The 12,448-nt window shown below is 39.3% G+C and overlaps 1 protein-coding gene across 5 annotated transcripts in view; it reads right to left on the reverse strand.

Moving 5' to 3' along the window:
* The window catches only part of Gsap (gamma-secretase activating protein), a 108,991-nt gene that overhangs the window by 83,610 nt on the left and 12,933 nt on the right, over positions 1-12,448 (reverse strand). For all 5 annotated transcript variants that reach the window (XM_017797553.2, XM_017797554.2, XM_029562359.1 and 2 more), the window contains exons 4-5: positions 6,414-6,483; positions 6,069-6,122 (exon numbers count right to left, since the gene is read on the reverse strand). In XM_017797553.2, the coding sequence (XP_017653042.1) occupies positions 6,069-6,122; positions 6,414-6,483 (124 nt within the window). The remainder of the gene's footprint in view (positions 1-6,068; positions 6,123-6,413; positions 6,484-12,448) is intronic.

The following is a 12,448-nucleotide window of genomic DNA, read 5'->3' on the forward strand; positions in this document are numbered from 1 at the left end:
GAGGGCGGGGCCAGGACCAGAAGTGGTGCTCCTGGAGCCCAAGAAAGGGACTGAGTTGCTCTGGGTGAGAAGGGTCAGGAAGCAGTATTGGTTCCCCAGGTGTCTGGGGCCCCGAGACTAGGAATGGCGCAGGGCTCAAACTAGGAGTATAGAACGGCGAGGGGGGGGTGATGGAGGGGTGAATCTGGCTTAGGGAGTCCCGGCGCGGGGAGCTGCGCTATAGACTTACCCCAAGAGGCCTGAGGATAGTAGTGCAGGCTAGGAGAGTTCTATTTTGGACTTTTACAGCATGAATTTATAATAAAATACAATACCAAACTGTCAGCTAAATTTTCTACTCTCAATAGCAGAAATCATCTTCCTCTACTAATTTCCTCTTGTTTCATACAGGCCAGGCATTTAACTAGTATAACTACCATCAGGTTAGGAGTCAACCTCTGCTAACAAGAATGTCTCTCAATAACATATCCTGTGCTTCACAGTAGAACTCTTGAGCCAAACCAGAGTTGCATAGAACACATACCTAATGGTTAAGGGGCTCTAGGATGTCTCAATGACAGTTGGCCCCATCGCAAGTGGTCACCCCAGGTGCTGCCCAAGGGCGATCTATTATATCTTGTGGCAAATAGAATTCCACAGGAGAAGATGTAGAAGGCCATTTTCTAAACAGAACATTAACTATGCTATGGCTATATCCAAGGAGAAAGATACAATTAATAAAAAAGTAATTGGCTATAAAGTACATGAATCAAATAATGTTTTATTTGATGTATGTTAGAGTTTGTTTCTTTTGTGATGAAATAATCTCATTTTAAACAATGGAGTATTAAACAACACCTTGTAGAAAACTATACCTTTTTTTTGCACTAGTACGGATTTTATTTAGCTAGAAAGTTTTTAAATGTTTTTATTGATTTGGAGATTTCAGACAATGTATTTTGATCGTATTCAGGCTCCCCTCCACCCCCGCCTTAGTATCCACCCCCTAACTTTCATGTCTTCTACCATTTTTTGTCTTTTTAAAAAATATTAACCAAATGACTTGTAATCATTCATGGGCTGACAAAATAAATCTTTCCAAAATATCTGTTCAAAGGACAAAACATTGTGACATATCCTATAGTACTTTCTGATTAGACCATTTCTAAAATCTCTTTTCTGGAGGGCAGGGTGTTTTGAGACAAGGTTTCATGTAGCCCCCAGATTAACTTCAAACTCATTATGCAGCTGAGGATGACTTTGAACTCCTGATTCTTCTTCCTCTACCTCCCAAGTGTTAGGACAACAGGGGTACATCATACCCAATACACCTCCCAAAGGTTAGGATAACAGGGGTACACCATACCCAGTTTCATTTCTGAACTCTTTTTTTTTTCATGTGTCTTAGTATATTGCCTGCATGTGTATAAGTGCACCCATGTTGTACAATGCCTGTGGAGGTCTGAAGAGGGCATCGGATCTCCTAGAACTGGAGCTACAGACAGTTGTCAGCCACCATCTGGGTGCTGGAAGTCAAACCTGGGTCCTCTGCAAGAGCAGCCAGTGCTCTTAACCATTGAGACATCTCTTTAGTCCCCACTGCTGACCTCTTAACTGAACAGAATGAAACCATCTCACAGTGATTACTGCTGATTCCCTAAGGTCTGTCTCCAACCTCAACCTCCTCTCTCTTAAACTTCTGACCCATATTCCATAGGATGCCTAATTCACATCATAAACTGAGAATGTACAAAACCAAGCTCCTCCTACTCTCCTGCCAACATGCATGCATTCTGGCCAGAATCCTTGAAGTGAGTCACTCTTGACTTGTTCCTTTTTCCTCATATACCTGTCAAATCCAGAAACCAGTCGTAACAAATATATCTTTTAACATGTCCAGATGCAATCTCTTTATTCCTGTTCCACTCTTACGCCAAGTCACCACCGTGCCATTTAAATAGTTTTGCAGTCAGTCGCTCTGCATTCCCCTTGCCCACTTGCAATTTATTTTCCATACAGCAGCTACCATGCTCCCTTTAGATCAGGTCCCTCCCCTGCTCAAACCCCACAAGATTGACATTTTACTCACAGTGGTCATGTCTTTCAATAACCTCTTACTATCAACACGATCAGCCTGCATCTCACCTAATTTTCTCTGGTCTGTTTCCTCTATTCTATTCCAACCCCATTGACCTCCTTTGAGCAGTGCATCTACAAATATGGTCTGGCCTCAGGGCTTTTGAGTTGGCAGTTGGCTCTGCCAGGGCTGTACTTTCCCCTCCCCTCTTTCAGATAGCTGTTTAAGCAATAGCTAGTAGTGTTTCCTAGGACGATCTTCCAAACAACCTAAAAACACCCAAATCTTTGTCTCAGGTTCTACTTTTAAGGAAACTCAAACTAAGGCAATAAGTTACCTCAGGGGATAGATCACCCTAGCCATGTGAAGCTCAGTATGAGGGAGTGGGGAGAGTATACCAGGGAACAAAGCACACCAGGCAGGGAGTACTAGCAAGTTAGTGGTTTGAATCTCAAGCTGCTTGGTGGTCTCTGACAATTATCCATTTTAGGACTGGAAGTGGGGAACAATTATTCTCCAAATCCTTGATACCCACTGATCATGAGTGCATTGTTCTCAGCAATACTTCCAAGGTATAAGGCAATAGGCAGATTTTCCCAAGGATCCTCAGCAGAAGGCAAGAAACGGAGCGGCTGAGGGGAGATCGTCAAGCCGGTCAGAGCTTGTTCTCACCTCAGTGGCTGACATATAAGGTGAGCTAAGGTGCAAAGATGCTAGGTACTCAATATGATAACTACTAATATTCAGGCTAATGTTTTTAAGATTTATTTATTTTTATGCCGTGCAGGAGTTTTTGCCTGCATTTATGCATATGCACCACATGTACGGCTGGTATCCTTGGAGGCCAGAAGAGGGCATCGGATCCCCTGGAACTGGAGTCATAGATGGCTGTGAGTTTCCATGTGGGTGCTAGGAACTGAACCTGAGTCCTCTGTAAGAGTAGCAAACTCTCTGCCTCTTCCCCAGGCTATTTTAAAAGATACAAGCAGGTAATCTCACCACAGGTGCCAACTTCCAAGACTAATTAAGGCTATCTGATAAAATTTAATGCTGCAGCAAGTAAAACTTTCATTTGGTCTGGGGGTATTTTTGTTCTTTTTATTTTATGTGTATGGGTGGGTATATTGACTACATATAGGTAGGTGCACCCATGTCATGAAATGCCCATGGAGGTCAGAAGAAAATGTAGGATCCCCTGAAACTGTAGTTAAAGACAGTTGTTAGCTGCCATGTGGGTGCTGGGAATCAAACCCGAGGTCTCTGCAAAAACAGCCAGTGCTCTTAACTACTGAGCTATCTCTCCAACCCCTGGAAGTATTTTTTATAACACATATAGAAATGACTATTGTTCTACATGGCAATAAGGCATAGATAGTGAATATCAAATAAAAACCATAGTTACTCTGGGCTTACCAACATAAGAAAAATTTTCGAAGGCTAAAAGTAATAAGGCATAAGGTGAACCAGAGACACAAAGAAAACCCAAGGTTGTGTATGGATGCCCAGTCTTACCATCTCAGCAATCATATCAGCAAAATCTTTCCTTTCCAGAACAAAGGAGTTTATTAGGCCGGATGAACAGGGCTATGTCCTATTTTGTTTGGCAATCAGTATCCTATTGTTCTAGGTCATACCTTGCATATACTAATCCAATTTCTTCTCTTAAGGTGAGTATTGCATCAAATTCTAAAAGGAGCAAAGAGGGCTAAGGGAATAAGAAGAAGATGGGCACAGGAGAGGGAGGGGAAAACTGGGTTCCTAGTGTATCACTACAGGGGGAAGCTAAGGAGAATAAGCAACGAGATTTCAAAGAAAACACCTAGCCTAACATCTCACAAAAAACTCTTCTGAGGGCCCTGAGAAGGCTCCATCCAGACTCAGCTCCAATTTCCCTGTTTCTCTAAGACGGCTATGTGGGGAGATGTCCCAGGACAGCCTCATAAGCCTCATGTACAAAGTATGTACAATTTCCATCACATGCAACCACAGAATACATCGGAGTAGGAACTACGCTGACAGAAGAAATTGAACTGCCAAATAAATAGGCCAGAGAGAAAGTGCCTGGGAGCAGAACAGTAAGGGACTGGAATTCAATCCCCTGGACCAGAGACTGAAAATGGTCCACAGACCGGCTCCAGCCCACAGGTGGGTATCACTGCTGAAGCAATGTTTTAAAACTATTTCAGCCAGCTGGCTTGGTGGTGCACACCTTTAGTCCCAGCACTTGGGAGACAGAAGCAGGTGGATCTCTGTGAGTTCAAGGCCAGCCTGGTCTACAAAGTGAGTTGCTGGGCCTACAGCAAGACCCTGTCTCAAGAAGAAAGAGAGAGAGAGAGAAGGAGAGAGAGAGAGAAGGAGAGAGAGAAAGAAAGAAAGAAAGAAAGAAAGAAAGAAAGAAAGAAAAGAAAGAGGCTATTTCGGCAACTTTTATAAATTAGATTTTTTACATGAAAGTTCAGACTTCTCAATAAATTGAAAAGTTGCCCCCACTGGACTTCATGACAACAAAGAGTTAGATCTAAGTAGTGACTCTGCCTTTAACATGCCCAGGGGTCAAGACCCCATACCCCATCATTAGTTCTCACAGCTCTTGAACTCCTTTATTTTAAAAGACAGAACTACTTCTTGTTTTCTATGTTAAACAAGAAACAGTAACACTGACAAGGGGACTTAACAGGTAAAGGAAACTGCTATCAAGCCTGACAACCTAGTTCAATCCCCAGGCCTCCACGGTGGAAGGAGAGAACTAACTCCTTCCTTGTAAATTGTCCACACACATGCCATGGTATATGTGTACTCACATACATCCACATATATGCACACAAAATATAACAGAAATATTTGAAGATGGAAACAAAGACATCTCATTTTTCTTTTCTTTTTTATGATAGGGTCTCTCTGTAGTCCTAGCTGGTCTGGAACGTACTATGTAGACCAGGGTGACCCTGATTTCACAGAGATCCACCCGCCTCTGCCTCTGCCTCCCGAGGGCTTGGACTAAAGGTGTGTGTCATCATGCCTGGCTTATTTTTCTTTGTGTGTGTGTGTGTGTGTGTGTGTGTGTGTGTGTATGTGCATGTATATATGTGTGTGAGTTCATATATATGTGGGTGCACATGTACAAATGTGTGTGCATGCAGAGGCCAGCAGTCAACCTTAGGGGTAATTGCACAGACCCCATTCACCTTGTCTTTTGACCACTAAGCCCAAGGTATTGGCTTGTTGCTGCCTCTAGAGCACTGAGATTGCAAGTGCACACCATCATACCAGCTTTTTTACATGAGATCTAGGAGCCAAACTCAAGTTCTCATGCTTGTGCAGCAAATACGTCACTGATAGAGCCATATTCATGACCTGACACTCATTTTTTTTTACACTGAGTCTACTTTTTTAATTTCGTCTGTGGCCACTGTGTACATTTGCAATTGACACCTGGAGCTAGATTACAAGGTGGACAGTCATCTCACCACTTTTACAGATACTATATCCCCAGCACCGTTCAGAGTGTCCACAGCAAGCAGTCAATACTGTTGAGTTATGGGGCAGATGACTGACACAGAATGTCTTTTTTAATTTAAAAACTAAGAGGCACCACATGGCTAATAAACTATAAAGTGAACTTTGGCAAACAAATAGATTTGATTTTTATTTTATTTTTGTGAACTAGCCACAACACATTAGATATTAGTCAATATTTAACCTGATATTTTTTTAAAGTAGCATCTGTAACTTCCTGACTTTTATATCAGCTTCTGACCACAGAGTTCTAGTGTATTCTCAACATTCATTTAGTCTTCAGGTGCTATCATCTCAACATTTCTGTAATTTATTGTTATACTATTTTCTGTACCTTCTTATTTACTTAGAAAATAAAATTTAAACTCCTGCTCATGTTTCAGTGACCACTGCCTTTTGATTATAAGATAAAGATATTTCTAAAAAAGCTTGAAATTTAACTTAATCCAATACATCTTCATCTACCAGTATATACAAAAAAGAGTAATTTCATTACCTGGTTGAAGCTCGTTCCTTACTCCCTCTTTAGTATACTGAACTAAACTTGCAGCTAATGGAAAAAGAAAATATCAATTAACAATTGATCCATGTGGTGGCTTGTTCATGTTTATCATTTTATACCTGAAATAAATGAGAGTTCAAAGGAGCTGTGAGTGGAACAGGTCAAGTGCTAGATTCTGTCTTGTCCTTGTGCCCAGCAGATTCTTAATTTTGAACCTAATTTACCTAGAATATATATTTTCTGGAAAATCATTGTTATCACCAAATATTGCAAAATCCAAAGTGCTGAAACTTTAAAGATGTAGCTCTTGACATGTATGCCAATGAGTGTCCAACTCACCTAGCAAAGTTCTCTCACTGTTGACAGAGCAACTGACAGCTTGCAAGTCTTTCTCAAAGGTATACAGATGCTATTAAAACAAACAAAAATGGATTTATATTAAATAACAATTGTATGAACATAAATCCCCATTAAGATTTATACCCAATATTTAGCAGAACACTTTCCTAAAGAACCTCAATGAACTTGTTGATCTCTGCTGAAACATTCTGGATTATTTTTCACAAAAAAGTTTAGTATTTTATGTTACATTTGGGACTGATACATAGCTATGAGGCAGTCATGCATCACGGTTAAGAGCACAGACTTTGGAGCCAAACTAGACCCATGCTCAAGTCCTGACTCTATTATTTGTCAGCTCTGTGACCTTGAACAAATTATCTCACTTCTCTATCCCAGCATAAACAACACAGAACTATAATACCCATCTCATGTTATCGTAAGGACCAAGGAAACACTAGAACAGTATGACCAAAATTTAGTGAAAAAAATATCTTTTGAGGTTATTATGAGGATCAAGAGAGACAATACACATGAAATGCTTAGTACAGTGTGTTCTGTACATACAAAGCACTCAAGTATTAGTATTATAATTAATGAGATTATATTATTATATTAATGAGGTTTTAATCAAGTTACACAATGCACTATAATACCACTAGTTGTGTTAAAGATTGTCACAGATTTATCTTGTATCTTAAGAATCAGCAAAGAAGTCCTCTATCTTTACTTAATCTTTTGTTTTTTATTGTTGTTTGAAATTCCAGCACTTCAGGAGCTGAGGTAGACAGGTCACGAGTTCAAAGTTGTCCTGCGCTATGAAGTAAGCGTCTATCTTAAACAACAATGGGAAAAAAATCAAAAGATTCATTTTTAAAGTATTAAGGAAAATGATAATAGTCATGTAAAGGGAAGATGAAATATAGATATTAAAAACCAAGAACATGTTAGAACTGGATCACTGAAAGTTAGTGAAAAACATTGAGACATCACAAAATAGAGAAAATAAACTTTGAGTTAGTAAGAAAGCACCAAATTTCTGTACGAAGTTTTCCTTTTCTTTAGCTCTTGGCTCTGAGGGATTCTGACTTATAAGTAAGAAGAATCATGAATTATATATTAAGTTTTTAAGATCATATACTTTTAACTATGAAATAACAATGTGCAGTTTTGGTGTTTAAAAGATGCAAATATTGTCCAATAAAAAAATCAAATCTTGCAAGTCTTAGCCAGTCCCAACTCCTTTCTAAGAAAAAGGTTTATAGGGCTGGAGAGATGGCTCAGTGGTTAAGAGCACTGACTGCTCTTGCAGAGGACCTGGGTTCAATTCCCAGCACCCACATGGTGGCTACAAACCGTCTTTAACTCCAGTTCCAGGGAAATCCGAAGCCTTCTTCTGACCTCCATGGCATTGCACAACATGGGTGCACTCACATACATGCAGAAAATACACTCATACACAGAAAATAAAAATAACAAAAATTTTTTGAAAAATGCAGAACTTTGAGCCAGGCATGAAAGGTTTATAATTTTTCTCAGTAGCCTTCAAGATCTTCTAAAGTTACTTCACTAGATGCTATGCCCTTAAAATTTCAGTCTTCTTATAAAAACATAAATGGAATGCATTATCCTATCAAATGATTTTTTCATGTAGCAATGTATTTTGGAGTGCCAGTGTGTGTGTGTGTGTGTGTGTGTGTGTGTGTGTGTGTGTGTGTGTTTATATGTGATGTGCATATGCATGCAGGAGTGCGTGCCTATACATGTGCCTACAGAGGCCAGAGGTCAACACTGAGCATCTTCCTCTATCACGCTCCGCCTTTTTTGGTTCTGGGAAAAGTTCTCTTACTGAATCTGAAGCTCACCGGTTTGACTAACCTGGCTGGCCAGAGAACCCCAGGATCCATCCATCTCTACACCTCCAACACTGGGGTTATAGATGATCGCCACCACGCCTGTCTTTTACATGTGCTGGGGAATCTGAACTCAGGTTCTCCTATTTGTGCAGTAAGCATTTTATAACCTTCTAATACAGTCCCATTTATGGGCTTCTTAATCCTTAGGTAGTTGTATTGTTTTCCAAAGAACTTGTTGATGGGCATTTAATTTAGCTCTGACTCTTAGGTATTAAAATGATCCAATTAACTTGCTTTTATATATACGTTTTTCCAGTGCTAGGGATCAAACTCAGAACCTTCTACATGCTGGGCAAATACTCTAACACTGAGCAATATCCTTAGCCTTCAAATACAACTCTGTGGGCTGATGCATGAATTTCTGGGTTATAATATATACATGTATTTAATTCTTCAACTGTAAGCAACAAAAAATTCCAACAAACTAGTTTATGCAAAAAAAGCAATTACATAGCAATCTTGTATGTAAGTTAGGTTTGGGCTTGAGCAATGACTTACTCTAGAACTGGAAATATCCATTCTTTCAATTTTCTGGGTTCAACATATTTTCAGCCTTCATGCAATAAAGCACCAAATTCCAGTCTCCAAAGTCCAGGCAGTTCTAACCTCACATCACATTTTACCAAAACCAGTGGAAGAAGAGTCCATGTCTCATTAGATACCTGTATCCACCAGCTTATGTAATATTCACTCCCACATGCACTGAGGGTGGGCCAGCAGGAAAGGAAGAGGAGGGAAGAGGCAAAGGAGGCTGAGGGAGAAAAGGTTTAGAACTTGCTATTCATGCATAAGTAATGTGCTGCTTCCTGATTAACCATGTAAGGAGAGGTCAATCATTTGAAACTGCAGAGAGCAAGGTAGAAAAGACCTACTTCTCCCTATTCCTCCCAGTAAATAAAGCTAAAATCCCTAACATCATATATAAAACAAGCCTAAGAAGACTGGGAAGTTGAGAAAAGAAGGCAGAGACTGGATGTGTAGCTCTTGCTTAGCATCCACAACGCCCTAGGTTTGATCTACGGCATCCCAGGGGTATAGGGGAGGCAGGCCCTCTAGGAACCCAGGTTCTGAGGAATGAAACATTGGTGACTTTTTGCATAACATATTCTAGAATGTTCTAGACTTGAAGATAAAGTGAAGAGCACCATAGAAATGGGAACAGATGAAAACACACCCATTCTCTCTAGTTAAAGAAACAGGAAAAGGGAAATTCAGCAAAACGGAAAACTTTCAGGCAATGCTTATCCTACTGTAGCAAAACACTCTGGAGAAAATGCAACCCCACTGCTACCTTTACCAGTGAAGCCTAAGTGGAGTACTAGACTCCCACTCTACCCCAGCAGTTACATGGTACCCTTCCCAGTCCTGCCAGTATTAAATCAGAAAAGACCAGTCAGGAAATCAGGACATTCATCCCTACCTGGTCAAAATGAACCTCTTCCCACCAAGGTATCAGCAAAGCTGTGTAGGAATCCTGATCCAGCATTAAGGAAGTGCCCTCCCTTCGCTCAGTGGAGTGCTGCCAGAAGTGGTTGGATGGAAAGCCAAGCCTTTTACCTTTCTCTAAACCTACCTATCAGTCCCTGAGTGCTTGCTGTGAGGTCGGTGAAAACCAAATCTCACCTCTGCCTAGCAGTAACAAGATACCCTCTCAGCTGGTATCAAAAGAGGCCAAGTAGAAAACTGGATTTTTCACTCCCACCTAGCAGCAGTGAGGTGATGCCTTATTTCTCAACAAGTATATCAAAGGAGACGCTAAAACAGAAGACTGAATAAGATCCAGAGTCATGTGTGGTATTCAGAGTGTCTGACGCATTGCAAATCATGAGTCATGCCAAGAACCAGGAAAATTTCAGCTTGGGTGAGAAAAAAATAAGGGTTTAAGCACCGAGGTGACAAATATTGGAATTCTCTGGCAAAGAGTTTAAGGCAGGCATAATATCTTAAAATCCTTCAGTGATTTCAAATGTACTTGAATGGAAAAAAAAAAAAAAAAGGAAGTCTTAACAAGGAAGCATATAAAGAAAAAAAAATACATGAGAATTTTACAGCTGAAATTTACAATAAGCAATATTTTAAAAATCTCAAATTGACATAAGAACAGAGTAGAAAAATGGAAGAATCTGTGAACTTGGGGTGGGGGAAGTACCTAATCTGAGCAACAGAAAGAAAATAAAAATGAGAGAGAAGAAAAGGAACAGAGCCTCAGAGATCTCTGACTGTAACAAAAGATCAGACATTCATATAATTAGAGTCCACAGAAAGAGAAGATAGATAGGTCAAGCTTTGCTTTTTAAGTATTTGATGAAATAGTGGCTGATGAGTGAATTGTCCCAAACTGGACAAAAGATGACAGATTTCAAGAAGCTGAATGAAAACCCAAACAGGCAAAACCAAAACAAATCCACAGTGACACATCAATTTTCAAAAAATAAAGCACAAAGAAAAACTTTTCAAAAGTGATTCGAGAAAAATGACACCTTACATTTAGGAGAAAAAAAATTTTAAAGGACTGATTTCCCATGAGAAACCATGAAGGCAAGAAAGAAGTAAGACAAGATTTTTTTCAAGACCTGAAAGACAAGATATGTCAGCTTGACATCTATATTTGGCAAAATTACCTTTCAAGAATGAATACATGAAGAAAATTGTCAGGTGAAGGAAAACTATGAGAATATATCATCTGCATAACATACCCTAAAATAACGACTAAAATAAACTGTTAAAAGACCAAGAAAATGATTTGAAAGGAATCAAGAAGTAAGATGGAAAGAGCAAAAATATGGGTCAGACATATTAGATGTTCCTTCTTTCATATTTTCTAAATTATGTTTGACAATAAATATGAAATGTATGTCATCAAATGTCACTCTTGAAAACTGTAGAAAAGCCTAGCGCAGCTCAGTCAGTGATGTAACACTTATATACCGTGTACCAGACCATGAGTTCAATGTCCAGGTCCACAAAATAAGATATAACAAAAATGTAAATAAACAATAAACATTTTTAAAGAGGAGAGAGAGAAAGAGAGAGAGAGAGAGAGAGAGAGAGAGAGAGAGAGAGAGGACTGGAGAGATAGCTCAATAGCTAAGAGTGCTTACTGCTCTTGCAGAGAAACTGGGTTCCAGCACCTACATGGTGGTTCACAACCACCTGTAGCTTGTTCCAGGGGATCTGATGCCCTCCTCTGGCCTCTGAGGGCTGTTACACACATGTGATGCACAGAAATCCACACAGGCACACACAGGCATAAATAAAAAATAAAGGGTGCAGGTTCTGTATTTCACTGGAGCTGGTAAAATATCAAGAGCAGCTCTCTGGGATGATGGTATAGTTCTGTATGTTGACTGCAGTGGTGATTACAGGAAGATACCCATGTGATAAAATGGCATAGAACTATATACTATACTGTACCAACATCAACTTCCAGGTTTTAATATCCCATTATAGTTACATAAGCTGAAACACCTGAAGAAATGAGGTGAAGGGTATATGGGACTTTGCAGTTTTGCCCATTTAATTATGACTAGTAATAATCAGATACATACAGATTAGAGATGCATGTGCCAACATCTCGGTGTTAGTAGCAAAAACAATGAGTCTTTCTGCAAAGAACAATATATTCTAAAATGAAATGGAGATCTTTTTTAAAGGTTAAAAAACTCATTCAATTTTATGTCTTACAGGGTTTATACAGAATTCAATATTGTATAAGTGTATTAATTCAACTGGGAACCTAGAAACTTGCACCTACTTGTGAAAGAGATGTACTCTTGCTCTGGAGTATGTTACTGAATATGTTGAAGAGGTAATAAAATGCTTCTAATTATGTAGGTATTAAAAAATTTTTTTTAATTTACTTCATGTTAAATAGTAGAGGTGATAAACATTACTGGTGAAATCTACCTGATGACTTTATATCCATACTCAGGTATGGATCCGAGTGTAATCAACTGTGACTAGTAATAATCAGATACATAGAGATTAAAGACACATGTGCAAACATCTAAGTGTTAATAGCATTAAAAATGAGTTTTTCATTATGAAATAATATATTTTAAAATGAAATGGAGATCGTTTTTAAAGGTTAAAACCTCATTCAGTTTTATGTCTTATAGG

This window comes from Nannospalax galili, unplaced genomic scaffold (assembly GCF_000622305.1).
Source record: "Nannospalax galili isolate Female #2095 unplaced genomic scaffold, S.galili_v1.0 scaffold312, whole genome shotgun sequence".
In the NCBI taxonomy this organism is placed as follows: domain Eukaryota; kingdom Metazoa; phylum Chordata; class Mammalia; order Rodentia; family Spalacidae; genus Nannospalax; species Nannospalax galili.